Raw genomic sequence first — 26,129 nt, forward strand, 5'->3', positions numbered from 1 at the left:
GTAGTCTCAATGCGTGGATGAGACGATGGTGCAGGGAGGAGGGTTTTAGATTTGTTAGGAACTGGACAACATTCTGGGGAAGGGGAAGCCTATTCCAAAAGGATGGGCTCCACCTTTACCAGGGTGGGACCAGGCTGCTGGCATCAGCGTTTAAAAAGGAGATTGAGCATCTTTTAAACTAGAGACTGGGGGAAGGCCGACAGTCACTCAAAAGTGCATGGTTCGGAATAAGGTATCTTTTAAAGATATCACCAAAACAGAGAAGATAGGGTATCCTGATAGTGAGGTTGCAAAAGAGAGCGTAGTAGATCAGGTGTCCTTAAATAAAAATAAAAATCAGACAAAAGATTGCAATTTAATACAGTCAAGTACTGAGCATGATGTAAATAGGAACAACAAACATAGTTTGAAATGTCTATATGCAAATGCCAGAAGCCTAAGAAATAAGATGGGAGAGTTAGAATACATTTCACTAAATGAAAAATTAGATATAATAGGAATCTCTGAGACCTGGTGGAAGGATGATAACCAGTGGGACACTGTCATACCGGAGTACAAATTATATCGTAGTGATAGGGTGGATCGAATTGGTGGGGGAGGGGGTAGAATTGTATGTTAAGGAGGGCCTTGAATCAAATAGATTGAAAATTCTAAAGGAAACAAAACACTTCTTGGAATCCCTGTGGATTGAAATTCCATGTGTAAAGGAGAAAAGGATAGTGATAGGAGTGTACTACCGTCCACCTGGCCAGAATGAACAGACAGATGTAGAAATGTTATCAGAAATTAGGGAGGCTAACAAACTGGGCAATACAATAATACTGGGTGATTTCAATTACCCCGATATTGACTGGGTAAATCTAACATCAGGGCATGCTAGGGAAATAAAATTCCTTGATGAAATCAAGGATTGCTTTATGGAGCAGCTGGTACAGGAGCCGACAAGAGAAGGAAAAATTCTAGACCTAGTCCTTAGTGGATCGCATGATCTGGTGCGGGAAGTAATGGTGATGGGGCCGCTTGATAACAGTGATCATAATGTGATCAGATTTGATAATTAGCTTTGGAGTAAGTATACACAGGATATCCAATACGTCAGCATTTAACTTTCAAAAAGGAGACTATGATAAAATGAGAAGAACGGTGAAAATAAAACTTAGAGGAGTGCTGCGAGGGTCAAAAATTTACATCAGGGGTGGATGCTGTTCAAAAATATCGTCCTGAAAGCCCAGGCCAAATATATTCCGTGTATTAAAAAAGGAGGGAGGAACAACCTAGGATGGGGTGGGGGGGGGGGGTAAGGGGGGGGCTAATAGTATGCTAAAGGGAGGGGGAGCTAAAAATTTGAGAATGGTTATATGTTTGTATTCCACAATGGTTGGTTTATACTGGTGGTTTAAGCTGTGAAAATGAGATTGTCTACTCTGTGATGTTCTCAATAAAAATGTTTGAAATTAATAAGGAGGGAGGAAAACCAAACGACAGCCGGCATGGTTAAAAAGTGAGGTGAAGGAAGCTATTAGAGCTAAAAGAAAACCCTTCAGAAAACGGAAGAAAGAACCGACTGAAAATAATGAGAAACAGCATAAGGATTGTCAAGTCAAATGAAAAGCGCTGATATGGAAGGCAAAGAGGGACTTTGAAAAAAAGATTGCATTGGAGGCAAAAACACATTGTAAGAATATTTTTTAGGTATATTAAAAGCAAGAAGCTGGCAAAAGAATCAGTTGAACCGCTAGATGACTGAGGGGTAAAAGGAACAATCAGAAAAGACAAAGCCATAGCAGAGAGTTTAAATGAATTCTTTGCTTCAGTCTTCATTGAGGAAGATTTGGGAATGATACCGGTGCCAAAAATGGTATTCGAAGCTGACAAGTTGGAGAAACAATGAAATCTTTATAAACCTAGAGGATGTAATGGGGCAATTTGACTGAAGAGTAGCAAATCTCCTGGACTGGATGGTATTCATCCCAGAGTACTGTTAGAATTGAAAAATGAGCTGGCAGAACTATTGTTAGTAATATGTAAATTATCTTTAAAATCGAGCATGGTACCGGAAGATTGGAGGGTAGCCTATGTAATGCCAATATTTAAAAAAGGTTCTAGAGGGGATCCAGGAAATTATAGACCAGTGAGCCTGACGTCAGTGCTGGGCAAAATGGTAAAGACTATTATAAAGAACAAAATTACAGAGCATATTCAAAAGCATGGATTAATGAGACAAACCCAACATGGATTTAGTAAAGGGAAATCTTGCCTCACCAATCTGTTGCATTGCTTTGAGGGGGTGAACAAACATGTGGATAAAGGTGAGCCAGGTGATATTGTGTATCCGGACTTTCAAAAGGCATTTGACAAAGTACCTCATGAAAGACTCCAGAAGAAATTGGAGAGTCATGAGATAGGAGGTAGTGTCCTATTGTGGATTAAAAACTAGTTAAAGGATAGAAAACAGAGAGTAGGGTTAAATGGTCAGTATTCTCAATGGAGAAGGGTAGACAGTGGGGTTCCTCAGGGGTCTGTGCTGGGACCGCTGCTTTTTAACATATTTATAAATGATTTAGAGATGGGAGTAACTAGTGAGGAAATTAAATTTGCTGACGACACCAAAAGTTATTCAAAGTTATTAAATCGCGAGAGGATTGTGAAAAAATACAAGAGGACCTTAGGAGATTGGGCGTCTAAATGGCAGATGATGTTTAATGTGAGCAAGTGCAAAGTGATGCATGTGGGAAAGAGGAACCTGAACTATAGCTAAATAATGCAAGGTTCAACGTTAGGAGTCACTGACCAAGAAAGGGATCTCGGCAACGTTGTTGATGATACGTTGAAATGCTATGCCCAGTGTGCTGCGGCGGCTAAGAAAGCAAATAGAATGTTAGGTATTATTAGGAAAGGAATGGAAAACAAAAGTGAGGACGTTATAATGCCTTTGTATCGGTCCATGGTTGAATATTGTGTTCAATTCTGATCACCGCATCTCAAAAAAGATATAGTGGAATTAGAAAAGGTACAGAGAAGGGCGACGAAAATGATAAAGGGGATGGGACGACTTCCCTATGAGGAAAGGCTGAAGCATCTAGGGCTCTTCAGCTTGGAGAAGAGATGGCTGAGGGGAGATATGATAGAGGTCCATAAAATAATGAGCTGAGTGGAATGGGTAGACGTGAACCATTTGTTTACTTTTCCAAAAATACTAGGACTAGGGGGCATGCGATGAAGCTACAAAGTAGTAAATTTAAAACAAATCGGAGAAAATGTTTCTTCACTCAATGTGTAATTAAACTCTGGAATTCGTTGCCAGAGAATGTGGTAAAGGCGGTTAGTTTAGTGTGGTTTATAAAGGCTCTGGACGGCTTCCTAAAGGAAAAGTCCATAAACCATTATTAAATTGACTTGGGAAAATCCACTGTTTATTTCTGGGATAAGCAGCATAAAATATATTGTACATTTTTGGGATCTTGCCAGGTATTTGTGACCTGGATTGGCCACTGCTGGAAACAGGATGCTGGGCTTGATGGACCTTTGGTCTGTCCCAGTGTGGCAATACTTATGTACTTCTGAGAGAATTATCAGTTGTGATTGGTTAAATCCTATAAGTATCTTTAACCAGCTATCATTGAAACTCTACAGCTTCTTTTTTCTTTTTCTTTTTTTATTTCTTTAGGTTATATTTTCCTCCTTGGTTCCCAAAATGTAGTGGGCAAAAGTTTATTGATGACTTTTCCTTGCATATACTGGTATTTCCTATAAGCTTTTTCTAATTTACATTTCATTCAAAGTTCTTTGAATGTTTATTTAAAATTGTTGTAAAAAAATGAAATTAAAGAGAAAGAAAAGAGTCTGTGAAGGTTATGCTTATCATTTATCTTTTATTGTATTTACTATACCGCTTCTCTTGTACTCAAATCAAGGTTTACAATATGTAAAATTAATAATAAAAAGGAATGCCATAATAAAGATAGGAAAGCACAATCGCTCAAGACCAGTCAACTAGATTACAGACATACATTAAGATCAGTCACCTTAATCACAAACATCTAGATTAAAAACCTAAGGGGTCCTTTTTGCAAAGTCGTGGTAACAAGTGGCCTGCAGTAGTATGGGTGCGTCTTTTAGTCATGTGCTTCGCCATATTTTACTGTGTCTGTGAAAAAGGCTATTTTTTAATGGTCCGGGAAATGGGCCTACACTAATATTAAAACTAGCGTGTGCCTATTTACGGCCTGAGCCCTTACCGCCACCCATTGACCTAGCGGTAACCATGCAGCATGTGCCAACGTGGGCATGCTGCCAGTTACCACTGGGAATGCCCCTGTTGTAAAAAACAGAAAATTTCTACCATGAGACTCGGCACACACCGAACTCGGAATTACTGCAGTAGTGCCAATTGGGTGCACGCTACCCATGCCTTAGCCATCGTGTGCCTTTGTAAAAGGGACCTGAAGTACATCTTGCATAAAGCAGTCACTTAGAATTTACATTTGCGCTTTCTTTCCCCATTGCATAAGATCAACCAGACAATTGTTACCATCTTGAAACTGAAAAAGTGAGTTTTCAACAAGCCTTAAATATTGAGGGAGCGAGTACCAGATGGGAGGCCCGAGAAAGAAAAAGGCAGAAGAGCGAGTGGATTCCCAACATGTCTGACAATTAAAGAAGGGCAGCTTGAATGGCAGGGTTTATTGACTGAGAAGACAGGGTTTAAAAAAATAACCATTTAAAAGAACGTAGCTGGCAGGACGGGTAGTAAGACAGGAGAGGGATTTTCAGGAATGTAGAGTTGGCCCCATGTCTGAACCTGTTAGTTAAACAGAATAAATAACCCCCGAGGCTTGCAACTTTGAAGCAAGCAGTGCTGTGCTGAAGAGGGCTCCAGGAAACCCCTTGTTAAATTATTTTATTAAAATAAGAGTGTTTCACTGAACGGAGCAGAGCTGGGTCTTCATGAGAACAGTGGTAATAACAAAAGCCCCTTAAACAGAAATTTGTAGCAGAACAGTAGAAACAAGCTGAGGATGATTGAAGATGAAGTCAATGTTTTTACTATACGCACCGGTGCTGGGTACAGGGCACGGTTCGCAGGGCTTATTCCAGGCTTGGCCAATATTGTATGAACAGCAACACATTTTCTTCGTCATGTTGAAAAGCAGTTCTCCGTCACAAGTCTGGTTCTCTGCGTAATATTTTCTGTAACACAAACTTCTTCTCACATCTGTAGTGACAAAAGATAGATAAATGGTGAATATTAAACGTCAGGCTGCTACATAACAATCACTACTTCTTTGGGGGGCCCTTTTACTAAGGTGCGCTGAAAAATGGCCTGCGCTGGTGTAGACGCGTGTATTGGATGCGTGCAGGTCCATTTTTCAGCGCGCCTGTAAAAAAGGCCTTTTTTCCCCCTGAAAATGGACGTGCGCCAAAATAAAAATCATCACATGGCCATTTTGGGCCTGAGACCTTACCGCCACCCACTGACTTAGCGGTAAGGTCTTACGCGTTAACCGGGCAGTAATCGTCAGCGCATGTACACTGCCGATTACCGCCTGGTTAGCCCCACAAGGTAGAAAATAGAAATTATTTTCTGCTGTGTGTTTTGGACACACGTCATAATTAGAATTACTGCCCGGGGCCGGCCAATAGTTCTAATTTGATGCATGTTGTACGTGCATAGGTGCCTACGCAACTTATTAAAAGGGCCCCTATGTCCCTTAACTGTCTACAGGACTATCATAGGAAACATCTTTACTATTCTCACTCTCTCTAGGATCTAATAGGAGCACATCTACCAAATGGATGAAACTGATGCCACTGCAGCCAGCACCAGAACCAACACATTATTCTCAAGAGTGTGTGTATCAGACGTCTGACGCAGGCGGACTGACCGCTGAAACATGGCCCCATGTCGGGTCTTTATTCTGTGCTTCAGTAAAGATCTTCTGTTCTCCAACCATTCAAAAAGTATGAAGACCAGGGGACGTTCAATGCAATTGCATGGGGATACTTCTGAAACAAATAGGAGCAAGTATTTTTTCACTCAAAGAATAGTTAAGCCCTGGAACTCATTGCCAGAGGATGTGGTAACAGCAATAAGTCTCTCTGGGTTTAACAAAGGTTTGGACAAGTTCCTGGAGGAAAAGTCCATAGTCTGTTATTGAGAGGGACATGGGGGAAGCCACTGCTGTCCCTGGGATTGGTAGAATGGAATGTTGCTACTATTCGGGGTTCCGGAATCTTGTTATTGTTCGGGATTCTGGAATGTTGCTACTATTTGGGTTTCTACCAGGTACTTGCAGTGCGTTTTTTCTAGCAAAAAAGGTTACGGTACTCAAATGTTAGGCCACCTTTCAAGGGTGGGGTGATCACTGAGGGACCCACCCCACAATAGCCAGGCCCCCTGCAACCGGTCACAGAATCTATGAAAAGGCAGAATTGGTGTGTAGAGCCTGCGCTCTTTCATTAAAACTTGGGGTCCACGGGTCAATTTTGTCAGACAATGGGAAAGGTGCCGGTACTCAGTATCCCCAAGTACCCCCTCAAAAAAAGCCCTGGGTACTTGTGACCTGGATTGGCCACTGCTGGAAGCAGGATACTGGGCTAGATGGACCATTAGTCTGACACAGTATGGCTAATCTTATGTCCTTAACCATGTGTGGAAGTCGTGAGCCATCCTCTACTTTTCTGGGAATTTCCTAACACATGCTAAAACAACATCTACTATGTTACTATGTAACATATACAACACAAATGCTAATTCAGTTTTTGTGTCATTGCTGGTGTGTTCACGTCATCTTGAAATGACAGCTTAGTCCTAATGATGCATATCATGATGGGAATTCATATAGAGCTTTTTGTAATCTGTGGATAGTATAGTGGCTAAACCCTCAATATCTAGTGCAAGAGATGGGATTTCCTTGCCCGTTTAGCCCTGCTCTGGGGATTAAACTCCAAGTAGCCTGAATGGCCTTTCTGTGCCACGAGAAACAGGAAGGAATGGTCAGAAATGTTGAGGACAGGACTTGGATACTTACCCATACAATTGTTCCCACCGTTGACTTGCACGTATTCAGGAGGACAGACACAGGTATAGTTTCCAATTGTGTTATAACAAGTGCCAGGACCACAAATACCAAGTGACTCACATTCATTGACGTCTGTTTGAAACAAAAAAGAAGGTACATTTAGAGCAGAAAGAGGTTCTTTAACTAAAATGCACTATGTTTTTGCAAATAGTAATGCCTATTCCCCCAAATTCTATATAGTGCAACTTGAGTTGCGCGCGTAAAACAGAGCGTATTCTGATTTGGTTAACAAGCAATCAACACTGATAATTGAATATTAACAAGCACTAATTGGAACTAATCAGCACTAATTAGCACTAATTGGAATATACATGCACTACTCAATAAGCGTATTTTATAAAGAAGTCCATGTAAATTCTACCGCACGGATCTCAAAAGGGGGTGTGGCCTGGGCAGAATATGGGTGGGCTGTGGGCATTCCAAAAATTTATATACAGTGTTATAGAATAGCCCATTCCCCCCGGATTCTATGTAGCACGCCTAGAGATCTGCGCCATAATCCAAGCGTATTCTATAACAACACATATATAAATCTAGGCACCGCATACAGAATATGCTTAGTCGGCACTGTTTTCCATGTGGATTTTATAGGCACCATGTATAGAATCTCCCTCTCCACACCTAAAGTTAGGCGTGGGCATTTAAACCAGGTTTTCATTGGTGTAAATGACTGCGCCTAAATTTTAGTCATATGGATGGTGCTACACATATTCTGTTTATAGAATATGTGTGGCCACGTTTTCAATCCACCCTGATTTTTTCGGCGCCAAATACAGAATCTGAACCATTAAATGCAAAAGCTGTGTGATAACTGTTGGAAGCATGCCTAGGAAGTTCTCTGCGCTTATCACACTGAAAGTTTCTTTAACAGGCGTTATAATTATCCTAATTAGCGCATATGCATTAAGGGGTAATTTTTTTTATGTGGCGCCTAAAAATCGGCACTGAAAATTTTATGCGCTGAGTGCTATTCTATAAAGGGTACAGTCCTAACTTTAGATATTGGTAATTATACCTGATAAAAGCAGGTGTAAATGTTGGCATCCAAAATAGGTGCAGTTCAGCTGAATTCTGTATTTACACACAGGACACCCCAAAACGCTGCCAGAACACCCCAAAATGCTCTTAGCCACACCCTCAAAAATGTACGCACATTATGATTTATGTGCGGATCATTATAGACTACAATCTGTGCATAAATCCTAATTAAGGCCAATTAGCACCAATAATTGGTTGTTACCAGCCAATTATTGGCGCTGATTGGCTTCTTAAGCAATTAAGCCTACACATGCTGATTTGCGCACGCAACTTTAGCTGCTGTTTATAGAATCCGGGGGTTAAAGGAAAATTCTACAACATAGGCATTAATATGTATGCACCCAACACGTGTGTAAATGCTTGGGATAATGGCATTTACACACACATGTACTCACATAGTGCTATTCTGCAAATACCCACCTTATTTGCACAACGTGTATTTGCAAGGGTGCATAGCATACACATGAGCAGGGCCCAGGCAGGTAGGGCTCACACTTACTTGTATTACACTGGTATCTCCAGCATTTAAGTGCAACATTGAGACCAACTCTATGGCTGGCATAAATGTTAAATGCATATTTACCCAGTTAAGCTACAATTCTATAGAGGAAAGTAGGTGTTTACATTCCTTTATAGAATAGGATCCTACTAAGCACCCTGATACAGAAATGCCCTCTTAGGGGCCCTTTTAAGAAGCAGCAATAAGCCCAACATGGGCTTACCGTGCGCTAATCTAGAGCTACCGCAGGCCCAATGTGGACGCCGGCAGTAGTTCCAGCCTCAACGCATGCTATGTCCCGCACTGGGGAAAATAGGGCCGTATTTTTTAGCACGGTGCAAACCCAGCAGTAATCATGCAGCACCGCACGCTACCTGGTTACTAATGGGTTAGCATGGGAGCCCTTACCTTAAGCCATCTCAATGGGTGGCGTTAAGTGCTCTCCCCAGCAAGACCATGTGGTAAGAGAAATCTTACCGCATGGCCATGTCTTTTTTCGGCTTTTTTACCCAATGCGGTAAAAAGGGCCTCAGCATGCAGCAAAAACGGCCCCTGCTGCTAGTGAAAGGGCCCTTTATACCGCAGCTTGGTACAGGGGATCCTTTAGACACTAAGGACTAAATTCTGTATATGGCACTGAAAAAAAATTGAGCGCAAAGCGCTATTCTATAAATGGCACAACAAATTGGACGCTGTTTATAGAATGGCATTTGGTGCCAGAATCTACGCTCAAAATTTACAAAAAAACTAAAACCAGGTGTCAATCCTTGCACCTAAATTAAGCGCGGATGTGCGTGCAAATTCCAGGAGCACCCTGACCTGCCCATGCCCCTCTCATGGCCACACCCCCTTTTTGGATCCACACATGAAAATTTATGTGCAAATCTTTATATAATACTGACTAAAAGATGAGCGTGTAAATTTAGATTTTTGCAAATTAACACTGATAATTGATTATTAGCACCAAATTATCGGCAAAAATTGGCTCATTATGCAATTAAATTGTGTGTGTAAACAATTTGCGTGCACAGTTTTTAGCACCATATATAGAACAGGGGGTAATACTATAAAGGGGTGCTTAATTTTATGGAAGCCTATTTTATAAAGGAAAGTAGGTGCCTACTTTTCGTTAGAGAATACTATTGTGACAGGTTGAAAACGCACCTCTGTTTTAGGTGTGAGCACTTACACAAGCCATTGAGCTGGTGTAGATACTTATGTCTAGATTGTCAAAGAATGCACATAGATGATATTATTTTCTAAACTACATACATAAATGAACATTCCGCCCAGGCTCTGTCTGAACTCCACCCATGTGAATACCCACCTGCAAAGTACATGCTCAAGTATTTGTGCATACTTACAGAACACCACATTGCCAGTAAACAGTTATTTATGTATGTGTGTGTCCATGTATGCACATTAATGACTAACACCCTGATATTCAGCCGGCACCAGAATTGAAAATGCAGGGGTTTTTTGGCTGGCTCTAACTTAACCAGCTATGTGGCTATTCAGTGTTGGCCAGTTTAGTTAAGAGCGGGCAAAGATAGGACTGCTGTTTATGTGGTTTCATTTGCCTGCTAAACTTAGCTGGCCAGAGCTTGAATATTCACGGATAGCTGGCTAAGTCACACTACATAACCAGTTATCGTCTATCTGCTAAGAGCTAATATTCAATGGAGGTAACCGGTTATCTCAAGCTGAAAATTAGTGGTTAGCCGGCTAAGCACTATTTAACCGGCCAGGAATCGCTCCTGGCCAGTTAAATAACACTGAATATTGGGTCCTAAGGGCTAAATTCTATATATCATGCCTAAAAAAATTGGCGCCCCAAAAATACGCCTGTGTATTCTATAAATTGCATCTAAATTTAGGTGTGATATATAGAATACGCCTAAATCTAGGCATAGTTTACAGAATACGCCCAGCACCCGTTTTCTGCGAATATATTTAGTCATGTACATTTACACCAATGAAAACCTGGTGTAAACGCTGACGCCTAAATTATGAGTGGAACAGGCATATTCTATAACAGTGCACATGCATTCTAGAAACGCTCACGACCTGCCCATGGCCATGCCCCCTTTTCAGATCTGTGTCTTAGAATTTACACACATCACTTTATAGAAAGCGCTTACACATTTGTGCACGTAAATTCTAATTAATGCCAATTAGTATCTATAATTGTTTGTTAAGTTCAGTTATCAGTGCTGATTGACTTGTTAAGCTAATTAAGTTGTGCACACATATCCAGAATACGACCAGATTTGTGCACAAAACTCAAGCCTAAATCTAAGCAGCTCCCTCTTGAGGAAGTTTTATGCAAATTTAAACTTAACTTGTTTCTAGTTAACCAAGTCCCAATCCTCTCTTAACAACTGACCACCTCAGTAACAAGAAACCAATGATCCATTTTAAAAGGTAGAAATATCAAGGTGTCATTAGCATGTATATGATATTATACCTCAGAGGACTATAGAATTGTACACAAAAGCCAAACATATATACTAAACAAAATTGTGGAGGATGCTACACCTTGTGGCTGCCCCATCACTTCAGATCTTCCAGTCTGAAATACTGAGGAAAGGCTAAAGCGGCTAGGGCTCTTCAGCCTGGAGAAAAGACGGCTGAGGGGAGATATGATAGAGGTCCCTAAAATAATAAGTGGAGTGGAAAGGGTAGACGTGAAGCGTCTGTTTACTCTTTCCAAAAATACTAGGACAAGGGGGCATTCAATGAAGCTACAAAGTAGTAAATTTAAAACAAATTGCAGAAAATGTTTCTTCACTCAACGTGTAATTAAACTTTGGAATTCATTGCCAGAGAATGTGGCAAAGGAGGTTAGCTTAGAGGGGTTTAAAAAAGGTTTGGATGGCTTCCTAAAGCAAAAGTCCATAGACCATTATTAAAATGACTTGGGGAAAATCCACTGCTTATTTCTGGGATAAGCAGCATAAAATATATTGTACTTTTTTGGGATCTTGCCTGGTATTTGTGACATGGATTGGCCACTGTTAGAAACAGGATGCTGGGCTTGATGGACCTTTGGTCTGTCCCAGTATGGCAATATTTATGTACTTAACGTGCTGCATCTGCCCCACATGAAAGGAATGAAGCCATTCAAATACAGTATCCAAAATCCCCAATGCATGAAGCCTCTGCAGCACAAAAGAGTGTTAAATAGTGTTGAATGTGGTGCTGCCCGATACTGTATAAAAGTAAAGCCTGCCCTTCAGCCAGAGCTTGATAGGCACAGTATTTCTACATTATAATGGGCTCTAAACCCCAAGTGAGATTGGTCAAGATAATCAGACTCATCCCAAAACATCTGGAGATCCATCAGAGCTATCTGTTCAATCTAGGCTAGGAATATAAACTTGAGCTTGGTTGATAATTTGACAAATCACCCTGATCCAATTGGGAACACTTAGAAATAGGATGCATTCTTGAATACTTCAGATGCTGTGGAGATCTGGTCTGATATACTGATGCATTCACAATCTTTAACAAAGAATTACCTCAAGTTTCAATGGAACATTTCAGAACGCCAACTGAACAAGGATCCAAAGGGCAGGTGGAAGGATTCGATTGTCACACTATATTCACAATCTCATCTGATCTAACAATCTGAACATTTGCCCAAATATTGGACAAATCCGTATTAGTCTTATATACAGCTTGAGACTTTGAAGACACAACTGTAATAACCGTATCTTCAATCTTCCTAATTAAATAGTTCTGATGGAAGCAAGACTCTCTCCTTAGAAAGATCTTGGACAACTGAAAACAACTCATGTGTTCTACTTACTAAAGTTCATTCCTAATATATTGTTTCTTGGAAAGAAAAAAGGCTTGTTTATATTTCCAAGTAATTCTGAATAGGTCTGCTTATCAACATCAAGGCAGGATTTTTTTCCACTTCCTTTCAATTTGTCTCAATGAACGTTTTTAAGTCAAAGAGCTCAGAAGTGACCCAAGGTTCTCTATTGTTCCTATTCTCACCTCACCCAAGTATGTGAAACAATAATTGATTTCACTTTACTAATTCATTAAGGGGTCCTTTTACTAAGGTGCGCTGAAAAATGCGGGATTTAGGTACGCACCAATCCATTTTTCAGCGCGCTTGTAAAAAAGGCCTTTTTAAAATTTTTGCCGAAAATGGACATACAGCAAAATCAAAATTGCAACGTGTTCATTTTGGGTCTGAGACCTTACCACCAGCCATTGACCTAGCGCTAAAGACTCATGCGGTAACCGGGCAGTAATGACCTATGCGCGTCAAGTGCTACTTGGCACACGTCTGATACACACATCCAAAAATAAAAATTATCTTTCAGACCCGCACATCAGGTGCGTGCCAAAAATAAAATTATTGCAAGAGGCACACGGTAGCCATTTTGACACACGTTGGGCGCGCATAGATGCTTACGCAGCTTAGTAAAAGGGCCCCTTAATGTGAAAGTCAATCCCCAGGCAAATATTCATTAATCAAGCCTTTTGAAAAACATCAAGCTCCATCCAATTTCATCTATAAGGGAAGGTATTGATTAATGTCTCTGAAAAAATGTTCATAGGTACAGCCAATTTAACCAAGTAACAGGCATCAAAACAGGAGTCACCATAGTAGAATCCCTTAAAATTGTTGAGGGCAAAAGTAGTAAATCTAAAGGTATCACCCTTTTTGTACGCTGGACCAGTTATCACTTCAATTAATCCCATTGCATCCATGGCTGATGAAAATAAAGAATATGGATCATCCCCATTACTACAATCCAGATGCAAATTAAAATCTTCCAAAATAAATATGGATGACAATTCTACTTTAAGGTCTAGAAGGAGATCTAAATAGTTTGTTAATTTTAGGACAGCCAAAACAGGAGGACAATACGCCAGACAGATACTACAATTTTTTTTATGTCATCACTAAAGGCAGGGACCTGCTCCAACATAAATCAACATACATGTGTACATATGTATATGTGTATATAGACAGATATATTGGGATTTATTAACTGTCTTTACAAAGAAATTCACCAAGCTGTGTACAGAATACATGCACACACACAGACACGCACATATGTATGTTGATGTGTATATGTACAAACACTTACAGACAAAGACAATATTTTCAAAGTCTCTATAAATATCAGATCTGATTTATCAAAGATTTTCTCCTGTTCTGATCTTTAGGAAATAAAACCCTTGTTAATGCACCTGGACAGTTGCTCTAGTAAGTAGATCTGAGCATCACATACCATCGCACACTCTGGTGTCCTCATTCAGATAGAAACCAATTGGACACTGACACTGGAAGCTGCCAAAGGTATTAATGCACTTTCCTCCTTGACAAAGTCCTGGTAGTTCTTGACATTCATCAATATCTATTAAATAAAAAAAGATTGATAAGAATCCTGAGTCTACCAGGACAAAATCTGGAAGCTTCTGCCAAAGTAATAAAATAAAAATAAAAATAAGAAGTACCTTCCAAAATGACTGTGACAGGATTTGGTCGAAAGCCTTCTCCTCCAGGACACAGAATCTTAAATTCAGCTTAAAAGAGAAATATCTATGCATTTAAAATTGCTCATGTTTGTCAATATGGTAAATAATAACACATTTGGGGCCAGATTCTATCTTTGCCATCTAAAATGTAGGCACGTCAGAGTAATGCGCATAGTGCTATTCTACAAACTACGTCTATAGTAAGAGGTGGTTTACAGAATAGCACATAGACCAGGAGAACGCACCTACGTTTAGGTGTGGCCGTTTACCCACTGAAAACCTGGTGTAAATACTCGCACCTAAATGGACACACATTCCCCAAATTCTATAACAATGCTCGTAAATTTGATTGACATCCCCGGCATGCTTACACTCTTCCCATGGCCATGCCCCCTTTACAGCTACATGTGACATAATTTGCGCGCACCTCTTTTTAGAAAATGCTTAAAAAGAAGTGTGCATAAATTCCAATTATTATCAATTACAGATGATAATTCAGTCCAAAAATATATGTGACTCTGTGGCTTCTCTTCTATGTCTCATGCACCATGTCTGACTTACATGTATTCGGAGCAGGGCATAATTCGCAGGTTGTTCCCCATGCTCTTCCAAGGGAACAACAGCAAGACGCTTTTGAAACACCAACCCCAATTGCATTATGACACTGGTGGTCTCCGTCATCTCCTCGTCTTGTGAAATTCAAAAAGCAACTGCCGGAACGTGGATCTGAGTAAAAAAATAAGTAGGAAAACATATTATACAATGACAGTAAAGTTCAAGCATGACAATGGTCTTCAGGTATGATGACGATTGTGTATGGCTCTATTACTCTTAGTTACTGAACATTATTACTGAGCCATTACATTTTCCCTACAATAGAATTGAGGAGGGCCTGAAGGTCAAAAGAGTTATGCTCCTAACTTTGGGAATTATTCCTCAGATTCTATAAAGGTCACCCAAATTTGAGCCAAAATTTGGGAATGATCCTGAGATGCATGCACAGCTTAATTGGTTAATCAGCCAATTAATGGAAATAATTGGGCATTAACAATCAATTATTGATGTTAATTGGAACCTATTAGGTTTTGTGCACATGTGGTTGCTTAACACTGGGCACCTAAATCCCATAATGCACAACCCAAAAGGGGATGTGGCCATGAGAGGGGCATGGCTTAGTCAGGGGCATTCTGGAAATTTGAAGGCAATGGTATAAAATACCGCGGATACGCGTTCAAATTGGACACCAGGAATTACACCTGGTTTCTGCAGGTATAAGTCCTGGCACCGAAATCTAGGTGTAGGTATTGGTGCTATGTACTATTCTATAAAGGATATGCAACCCAGCATCTTTATAGAAGAGCACTTCAGGTACCTATTTTTGAATGCCATTTTCTGAATCTGGCCCTATGCTTTTAACTTGGCCTCTTTGAAAATTTTCTAGGGCTGAGTGTCTAATTTTCACTCAAAATTTCAGCAAACACTTAGATATAGGAGAATAAAAAATGGGTGGCAACAGGGGCAGATTTAGGGTGAGGGAAAAATAAGATGCTTAACTCTGATTTTCAGTACTAGGCTCAAAAATTAGGAACATAAATGCAGGCCTAAATTTCTAAGCATAACCTTTAAGCTCCTACATTAAGATGAATTTGCAGTTGAAAACTTGCCAGTCAATATTCAGACAGCGGCAGTCAGCATGTTTATAAATGCCAGCAGCCTCAGACTGAATTAGGCCCCACATCTGGGTAAAGACATTAAATATCTGAGGCATATCCAGATGTGCTTGGCCTCTAGTATTTATCCAGGTTCCAGCTGATATTCACTTATCCTGCTCTGCTGAATGTTTGCTGGGATCCAGAGAAAGCAGCTCATGTGACAAGTCTTTCAACCTCTAATCCAAATCCAACATCAAGACACCCCCTGCACAAAACACACCTTCCCCCCAATCCCCCAAGCCAACATTGGGTCACTCCCCCACACAGATCCTCCCTCCCCCAAGTCTAAATCTAAACTAAGGACACCCCCCACCCCGCACAGATCCTCTCTTCCACCAATTCTTCAATCCCTCCAGACCTCCTCCCCTATCTAATATCAAGATACCCCCTGTACAGTGCTCTCCCTCCCCCCCAACCCAATATTACATAAGTACATAAGAGTTGCCATACTGGGAAAGACCAGACTCCCCAGCACAGATCCTGTCTCCTCCCCCCAATCCAACATCAGGACACCCCCTCTGCATAGAACCCTCCCTTCCTCCACCCCCCCCCCCCCCGGTCCAACATCAAAACACTGCCCCCCATCTGCAGAGATCCCTCCCTTCCCCAAACCTCCCCAGATGTCTCTGCCACCTCCAGGACTTAAACAAAGGTGATCCCTGGTAGTCTAGTGGGATGGAGCATGAGTGGTCTCCTCCTGCTCCCACCTCGTCTTGGCTTTGGGTTCAAAATGGCTACGATGACCAGTTAGTGGTAGTCCCAAGGTACTATCAATAGGAGGCAGCCTTCCGTATAAGGTAAAGCTGCCCCCTAGTGGTAGTACCACAAGACTCCTGCTAAGGGGTCATCATGACCATTTTGAACTCTGAGCCAAGACAGAGTGGGAGCAAGAGGAGGCTGCTCTTGCTCCATCCCACTGGACTACAGGAATCACCTCCGGGTAAGTCCAGAGGTGGCAGGTGGCTCTGGGGAGATGGTGTTGGGGGAGGGAAGATTCTGTATGGGGGTGTCCTTATGTAGGATTGGGGAGTTCGAGGGAGGATCTGTGTAGGGATGGGGGGTCCTGATGTTGGATTTGGGGGGAGGGAGGTTGGAGGACCTGTCACATAAGCTGTTTAAGGCAGCTATATGACAAGCCCCTTTCTCCAGGTCCTGACTAACATTCAGCTGGGATTCAGCTAGACTTGACTGAACAAAGTTAGGACTGCTTTTTGTGTGGTCCTATTTGTCCAGTTTACCTATCCGGATCCCAGCTGAAAGTCAGCTGGTACCCAAATAAGTGCCAACTCCACCCCAGCTCTGCCATCCACACAATAGCTGGTTTGTGTTTAACCGGTTAGAGGGAATATTCAGTGGCACTATCCAGGTAGAGTGCAGCTGAATATTCCCTTGGGGTCTGCTCAGTGCCCGTTAACCAGTTAAGGGGTTCTTTTACCTACTTAACTGGATTTGAATATCAACTCCTTAGACTCCTAAGTTTGGCTGAAAATATGGCCCAAATTTAGGAACTCATCTTTTTTTGAATATCAAGCTCTGATTTAACAATGGAAACAAAACTGGCAGATTAGGGTGTGGCTCAGTATCCAGGCTCCTGATCATCTTCATAGAAGAAATATTGTCTTCTTTGCCAACTGTTGTACCTTTTATTGTAAAGAAGATGCATAGAATATCGGTGCCTTCTACCAAAGTAGATACTCTGAAGAAGGGAATTATGGAGTCCCAAGAACTGTGAAATGCAGCTGCCCACGAATGACAGAGAATGTTTCCAATCGCCACATCTATACATAGCCCCTATATCATATGGAAAGTTTAGAGCTGATACAGAAAATATCTTACCAACACATCCAACTCCAGTCGGATTCAGTTTAAAATCCGGTGGGCATTCACAGTTGTAACTGCCAGGGAGATTGGTACAAATTCCACCGGTGCAGTGTATTGGGTCTGCACATTCATCAATATCTAAGGAGAAAAAAAGGCAGAGAACAATAAAGCTGGTCAGAAATCTACTCAGCCTGGGGCCAATGCTCAGAAGGGTCTAGATGGCTAACTTTTGGCTAACTTTAACCAGTCTAAAAGTAGGCAGCCCCAGAGGCATTCCTGGGATAAGACAGGGACTTAGCCAGCTAGCAATAAACTGATAACCTAAGCAGCCTAGTTGAAGCTTTAAGTCTAGTCGGCTACATTTTGCTGGTTAGATTTAGGGAAAAATACATTTCAGCCATAATCTTGCAGACTCAGTTAAATCCAAAAATTGCTCCAAACCTACCTAGCCGAAATCTAACTAGTTAGGTTGAGTTTTGAAAAAATTTGACCCTACACCCCCCCCCCCCCCCCGATTCTATATAGGGTACCCAAAATTGAGTACTGATATTTGAGCACTGCTCCGAGATGTGCAGCCAACTAAAGGGTCCTTTTACTAAGGCGCGCCGAAAAGTGGCCTGAGCTGGTATAGGCACGTGTTTTGGATGAGCAAAGGTTCATTTTTCAGCTCGCTTGGAAAAAAGGCCTTTTTTTTTTGGTGGTCGAAAATGGACGTGTGGCAAAATTAAAGCCAGCGTGCGTCCATTTTCTGCCTGAGACCTTACCACCACTCATTGACTTAACGGTAAGGTCTCACATGTTAACTGGGCGGTAAGCATCAGTGCATATAAACTACTGATTACCACCGAGTAAGCGCCACGAGGCAAAAAATAGAAAATATTTTCTATTTTGGGTTCAAACTGGCTGCGATGACCAGTTAGTGGTAGTTCCATAGTACTATCACTAGGAGGCCGGGGCACATGGTAGCTGGGCTGTAGTTCCAATTTGAGGTGCGTTGGACGCGCGTAGGCACCTACGTGCCTTAGTAAAAGGGCCCCTAAATTGGCCAACAAGCCAATTAGTGCCAATAATTGGGTGCAAATTGGAACCAATTTGGATTTGCATGCACATCTTGCTAAGCACTACTGTATAACAATGTGCGCCCAAATGTGCAACCCAAAAGGAGACGTAGCCATAGGAGGTGCATGGGCATTCCTAGAATTTGCGCACAGTGTTATAGAATATCGAGAATGTGTGACCAAATTGGGCGCCGAGAGTTACACCTGGTTTCAGCAGGCGTAGGTCCTCGTGCCCAAATTTGGGCGCCGAAACCAGCACTCAGTGCTACTCTATAATGAGTAGACAGCATTAAGTGACGATTTTTTTCGGCGCCCATTTTTAAGGGCCATTTACTGAATCTAGTTCTATGTGCATTATATCAATTGAAATATAGGACTAAGTTTACTAAAATGTATTATCACATTAGGAAGTGTAAACATCATATATGAGGGTTATTATTAAATAGTTCCCATTATCTAAATCAGGGGAGGGCCGCATGAATATCAGTATCATCCCTAGAGGGTTGCACCATTATGTAATGTTGGAACTGGAAATACACAGAGCTCCACTGACCTGTAATAAATAAATGAATGAATAAAAATTTATCTAACTACAATGGAAACAAACTGCTAGAGTCGCTATTCTGAAAATATTTGTGAAATACAGTATTTAAAATGGACAAAACTCTGGTTAATGACCATGGCCTCATGTGCCACGTAAAATTCAATGTGAGCCACATTCGGCCTATGGGCCGCAGGTTGCCCACCCCTGATCTAAACAATGCACAGTAATGTGTGTTAGCACACATTAACAGCTTAACATACTTTAGTAAATCTAGCCCTATGTATCTTCGTTATTTCTGTTACATAAATTACTCTACAGATGATTAAGAATTTGACGGTTGATCTTAATTCTCAGATAACTTACCTGTACAATTGCCACCACTTGCGTCCAGTTCATATCCCAAGTCACACACGCATCTGAAGAAACCAGGAAGATTCTTACAAGTCCCAAAGACACATATGTTAGGAAGAGAGCATTCATCAATGTCTGTGGGATGAAAACATAAGGCCAAATTTCATCAGAAACCATTATGATACGTATTTTCCCCCTAAACCAACCTCTCCTCCTCCCCCATTTTCTATTTCTGTGGATAACACTCTCATCCTTCCTGTCTCATCAGCTCGTAACCTTGGGGTCATCTTCGACTCCACCCTCTCCTTCTCAGCACATATTCAACTAAAACCTGTCGTTTCTTTCTCTATAATATCAGCAAAATTCGCCCTTTCCTTTCTGAGCACACTACCAGAACCCTCATCCACACTCTTATCACCTCTCGCTTAGACTATTGCAACTTGCTTCTCACAGGTCTCCCACTTAGCCATCTCTTTCTTCTTCAATCTGTTCAAAATTCTGCTGCACGACTAATATTCCACCAGTGTCGTTATGCTCATATTAGCCCTCTCCTCAAGTCACTTCACTGGCTTCCTATCCGTTTCCGCATACAGTTCAAACTCCTCTTATTGACCTATAAGTGCATTCACTCTGCAGCTACTCAGTACCTCTCCACTCTCATCTCTCCCTACATTCCTCCCCGGGAACTCCGTTCACTGGGTAAATCTCTCTTATTTGCACCCTTCTCCTCCACTGCTAAAACCAGACTCAGTTCCTTTTATCTTGCTGCACCATATGCCTGGAATAGACTTCCTGAGCCGGTACGTCAAGCTCCATCTCTGGCCCTCTTCAAATCTAAGCTAAAAGCCCACCTTTTTGATGCTGCTTTTAACTCCTAACCCTTATTCACTTGTTCAGAACCCTTATTTTATCATCCTCACTTTAATAGTCCCTTATCTCTTGTTTGTCCTGTCTGTCCTAATTAGATTGTAAGCTCTGTCGAGCAGGGACTGTCTCTTCATGTTCAAGTGTAGAGCGCTGCGTACGTCTAGTAGCGCTTTAGAAATGATAAGTAGTAGTAGTAGTAGTATACAACATTTTAACGAGGAAGTAAATTTGTAGTAGATCAGTTAAAAATCTTCAAGAGTAAAATAGTTAAATCCTGGAGGATTATGTTTTAAAATGATAATGAAATACCTTGGCATGCTTTTCCATCAGGGCTAGGTAAGAATCCCATTTCACATTCACAGCGGTACTCTCCAGGACTATTGAGACACTCTCCATTTTCACAGAGATTCGGATTTTCCAGACACTCGTCTATATCTGTAATCAGAAAGTTGCAGTTTGATGAAAATCCACTTCCTCTCACTTGTCAGTCTTATGTACTTCTTTATTTGTAACTATAATAATTAGAGGACACCACAGGGAACATGTTTTCATCTGTAATGCACATTATTGGTTGTTCTAGCACTTATTATTTAGGATATTAATTTGAAAGAGTAGCTTAATGGTTAATACAGTGGGCCGAGAACCAAGAAAGGTGGAGTTCAAATGCCACAGCTGCTCCTTGTGATCTTGGCCAACTTACTTAACCCTCGATTACCTCAAGTACAAACTTACAATGGAAACTCTCTGGGGGCAGGAAAATACCTAGCATAGAAAAGGTTCAAAGAAGAGTGACCAAAATGATAAAGGGGATGGAACTCCTCCTATATGAAGAAAGGCTAAAGAGTTCAGGGCTTTTCAGCATGGATAAGAGACGGCTGAAGGGAGAAATGATTGAGGTCTAAATCCTGAGTGGTGTAGAATGGGTAGAAGTGAATCGATTTTTCACTCTTCCAAAAAGTACAAAGACCAGGGAACATGTAATGAAATTACATGGAAATACTTTTAAAAACAAATAGGAGGAAATATGTTTTCATTCAAAGAATAGTTAAGCTCTGGAACTCGCTGCCAGAGGATGTGTAACCAATCCAACAAAAAATGATCCCAAATAACAAGTACTCTGGTAATTAGTAATAATGTCAAGCTACAAACCAGATACTATCATAACGTGGATACTCTAGAAGGTGAAAGCTTGACCTCACATTTAACTCGAACACTGTGGATGTCGGCTGTCATATATATAATATAATATAATATTTGTTTAGGAGGGTCCTCAGAGTATTTACTCACCCAGTATGAGGCTGCTTTTGTATCTCATATAACTGAAACTTGCATACTCTACGGGTGGTTGAGCATCTCAATCATTGAACCACTCCGTGGTTTTTTATATACATATACTCTTTATCGTGACTTATCCAAACCACTATAAAGTGCTCTAATCAAAAGAGAGTTAATAACTCCACCACAGTGATCAAATTCAATCAAATTACGCGTCAAGCTAACACCTACTGTTCCACTAGGATGTGTAACAGCAGTCAGCGTATCTGGGTTTAAAAAAGGTTCGGACAAGTTCCTAGAGAAAAAGTCCATAGTCAGTTATTGAGACGGACATAGGGGAAGCCACTGCTTGCCCTGGGATTAGTAGCATGGAATGTTGCTACTAATTGGGTTTCTGAAAGGAACTTGTGACCTGGATTGGCCACTGTTGGAAGCAGGATGCCGGGCTAGATGGACCATTGGTCTGACCCAGTATGACTATTCCTATGTTCTTATGTACTTGAATGTAACTTGCTTTGAAGTACAATTTTAAAAAAATGGCATGAGCTAAATCCAAACTCCCTTCCCTTATCTCCTTCTTTCTAGAGGAAATGATTGGTTAAATATTTCAAGAACTCTTTCCCTTTTAAGAACGAGCATCTAATGCACTGAGATAGCAACAGGCTGTTCCACAGGACACCGCTCTGAATCCATATGCAAAATACATAAATCCTGAGCTTAAATTTTTAGTAGGATTTAGCCCATCTTAACTAGTAAGCTGGGTATCTAGATCTTGTGTGCAGAGGGGGCATTTTCCTATAAGGTTACTAAATTCAACTTCTTAATTTTGCTGGACAACTAAGGGGCATAGTTATCATTGTGAGCTACTGTTAAGAGTCCAGGGACGTAGTCAGACTTCGGCGGGAGGGGGGTTCAGAGCCCGAGGTAAGGGGACACTTTTTAGCCCCCCCCCCCCCCGCTGCCAACCCGCCGTCGCCTACCTTTGCTGGCAGGGGACCCCAACCCCCGCCAGCCGAGGTCCTCTTCTTCCTTCGTTGTTTCTGAGTCTGACGTCCTGCACGTACAACATGCAGGACATCAGACTCTCAGAAACAGAATGAAGCCCTGCAGATCACAAGGCTTCCTTCTGTTTCTGTGAGTCTGATGTCCTGCACGTACAACGTGCAGGACGTCAGACTCAGAAACAGAACGAAGGAAGAAGAGGACCTCGGCTGGTGGGGGTTGGGGTCCCCTGCCAGCAAAGGTAGGCGGTGGCGGGTTGACGGCAGGTTGGCAGCGGGAGGGGGGTGGGGTCTAGAGGGTTGTCGGCAGGGGGGTCCAGGGCCAAATCTATGGGGGCCCGGGCCCCCGTGGCCCCACGTAGCTAAGCCCCTGTTTAAGACATGATATTTTACTGTTAACTCCAGTTATTGGTAACTAGGTTTCATTGCATAAAATGGGACCTGTACTAAAATAGCATGAGTTAGTACTAAAACAACATGTCTTATCAGTAGCCCACATTGATAATTACACCCCTAAGCTGGACTGTTCAAAAAGGTGACAGAGTTAAGGGGGGAGGGGGAGAGGTAGAGGTAAAAGCTAGGTGCCAAGAACAAATTTTCAGTCCTGGTTGCCTCATTTAAGTGCTCAAGTCTAGGCACTACAGTAGAAGGTCATCTGGATTTAGGTGAATATTTTCAGTCATAGATGCCTAGCCCTGACATTCCTAATTTAATTTTGGCTCATTTACCTTTTGCCCATCTCTCCCCACCTGATGATTAAACCCCTACCTTAAACTTTTAAGAAAGCCCCTAGACTGAACTGCAATCTCTTCCACCCCCTCCCACCCCCCAAACTGTCACTTAATTTTACACTATCCTGCAGTCAAACTAAAACAGGAGCTGTCCTCAGTTGCCCCTGACCTTGCAGTGCTGCACTCCAAATTGGTGCATGCTGATGGTAAAGTGCGCCCGGGGAAAAAAAGACAAACCCCAAAACAATACAAAAAAATGAAATAATTTTAAAAGGAAATCAAAAACAAAATGAAACATCTTTGCCTGTGTAACTCTATTAGGAAACCCAAATCAGTTGAGTCAGATGCTCAGCTGTGGCTGAAACTTGACTCCTGTAACCTAAGACAAAGAAAATCATTATGACCTGTTATTTTCCCTTGATATTTATTTCATTTATGAGTGGAGAGTAGTGTATACAGCTCCTATCACTGATTCTCCCACCACTACGAATTTAATTAAATCACAGTGCAAGCTGTATTAATTTTTATCAAAATTTATATAGGCATCACTGTAATAAATGCCAGTCCTTAATACAGAATGAAAAACTATGGCAGACTGCCGTGAGATTGCTGCTAGGAGTCATAGAGCTCATTTGTAAGCCAGATCTGTAATGGGTAGGAGTGCGCAAACATCAGTTTTGCCTATACAAGCCCCCCCTAGACCACCATGGAGATTCTAGGCAGGCCTGGGAGGAACCTACAGGGAAAGGAAAGGGGACTTGGGTCAAGGCTTGATCTTTCTTCAGGAAGATCGGGACTCAAAGTCGGGGAGGACCCAGAAGCCCCGATGCCTCTACCCAGAAGTTAACCGGGCACTAATCAATATTCAGACCGCTGCCTGGTTAATTTGGCAGTTAAAGTTAGGACACTCTTTTTGCTGTTCTAATTTTAGTCACTTAGGGCCCTGTTTACCAAGCTGCGATAAAAGGGACCCTGTGGTGGTGTCGGCGAGTGAATCTGCCACACGCCGAGGCCCCTTTTCCCCGCAGCAATGTAATAGGCAGAAAAAAGGAAATGGTTGTGCGGTAAGTACACAATTGCCACGCAATGCCATTTCCTGGGGGAGCCCTTACCATCTCCTATTTAGGAGGCGGTAAGGGCTCCTGCACTAACCTGGCAGTAACCGAGCTGCCCCACACTAAAAATAAAAACAATTTTCCATCACGCTGGAAATGGCACGCAGTGGGGGCAGAACTACCGCCGGCGGCCATGCATCTCTACCTCAGCGTTTTAAAAGGGTCCCTTATTTAACTGGTTAGCAGTCTGAATATTGCTGTTAACCAGTTAAGTACCGGCTCCTCCAAGGCTCCACCAATGGACTGCCCTTGCACAAACCAGACACGCAGGATCAGTTAGTGTTGATACTCAGTGGCACCATCTAATTAAGGGGTCCATTTACCAAGCTGCAGGAAAACGTGCCCTACGACAGCGGCAGGGGGCCGTTTTTCCTGCGTGCCAGGGCCCTTTTTACCGCAGTGGGTAAAAAGCCCCCAGACAAACATGGCCATATGGTAAGAGAACTCTTACTGCATGGCCATGCGGCAGGGAGCCTTTACTGCCGCCTACTGAGGTGGCGATAAGGGCCCCCACAGTAATCTGGCAGTAACCGGGCAGCGGGTGGCGATGCCCGGTTACTGCCAGGTTACTGTCATGCAAGCCATTTCCGGAGGCTTTCATTTTCCCCCAGAAATAGCGCGCAGTCAGGGCAGAACTACCGCTGCGGCCATGTTGGGCTGGCTATAGTTCCGATTTAGCATTCGGTAAGCCCATATTGGGCTTTGGGATGCTTTCTAAAAGACCCTCCTAAGTGCTGCTCAATATTAGCAGTTAGGCGGCCACAAGTCATTTAACCAGGCTGGAGGCTCCCCTGCCCAGATAAATCACTTTGAATATTGGGCAGATTGTGTTTATATTGAATTGGAACAAGCTTCAGGGTATTTGGTGAGGTGGGTCATCAAGTGTTTTTGGAAATAAATACTGATGATATTCTGTGCCGGGATCCAGATAACTAATTGGATAACTTAGGAAAACAAAGACTGTTATCTGCATCCTGGTACTGAATATTACCAGTATTCATGCAAGAGTGACAGCCCTTGATAAACCCAGATATTCAGCTCCGTTTTCCGGATATCAGCCAGGGCTGTTGTGGCCTGCATCTACATGAAATGCTTACTGCATAGTTTGAATGCTGACCTCTGGTCATCCACAGATCAGTCATCACATGAGCAGTAGAAGTGCCCCCCCCCCCCCCAGTAGAGACCCTCCCACCATGAACCCCCCCTCCCCCCCAAAGGACTGAAACCCTTCTCTGGTGTCAAGTGAGACCAGCTTGAAAGGATGGTGCCATAGGTACTACTTTGAACAACTCAGGCCTTTCATTTTGTTATTTTTTCCCTTTCTCTCAATTTATGTTATTTTTTCATTTCTCCCAATTTATTTTATTCTCCTTTCTCCCATTTTATTTTTTGTTACATTTGTACCCTGCGCTTTCCCACTCATGGCAGGCTCAATGCGGCTTACATGGGGCAGTGGAGGGTTAAGTGACTTGCCCAGAGTCACAAGGAGCTGCCTGTGCCTGAAGTGGGAATCGAACTCAGTTCCTCAGT

The 26,129-nt window shown here is 42.1% G+C and overlaps 1 protein-coding gene across 1 annotated transcript in view; it reads right to left on the bottom strand.

The window, feature by feature from the left end:
- Positions 1 to 26,129, bottom strand: part of FBN1 (fibrillin 1) — a 415,078-nt gene that overhangs the window by 95,399 nt on the left and 293,550 nt on the right. The window contains exons 35-42 of the mRNA XM_030189555.1: positions 20,787 to 20,912; positions 19,623 to 19,745; positions 17,673 to 17,795; positions 14,686 to 14,850; positions 14,104 to 14,172; positions 13,878 to 14,003; positions 7,032 to 7,154; positions 5,057 to 5,215 (exon numbers count right to left, since the gene is read on the bottom strand). Of these exons, the coding sequence (XP_030045415.1) occupies positions 5,057 to 5,215; positions 7,032 to 7,154; positions 13,878 to 14,003; positions 14,104 to 14,172; positions 14,686 to 14,850; positions 17,673 to 17,795; positions 19,623 to 19,745; positions 20,787 to 20,912 (1,014 nt within the window). The remainder of the gene's footprint in view (positions 1 to 5,056; positions 5,216 to 7,031; positions 7,155 to 13,877; positions 14,004 to 14,103; positions 14,173 to 14,685; positions 14,851 to 17,672; positions 17,796 to 19,622; positions 19,746 to 20,786; positions 20,913 to 26,129) is intronic.

This window comes from Microcaecilia unicolor, chromosome 1 (genome assembly GCF_901765095.1).
Source record: "Microcaecilia unicolor chromosome 1, aMicUni1.1, whole genome shotgun sequence".
Lineage (NCBI taxonomy): Eukaryota > Metazoa > Chordata > Amphibia > Gymnophiona > Siphonopidae > Microcaecilia > Microcaecilia unicolor.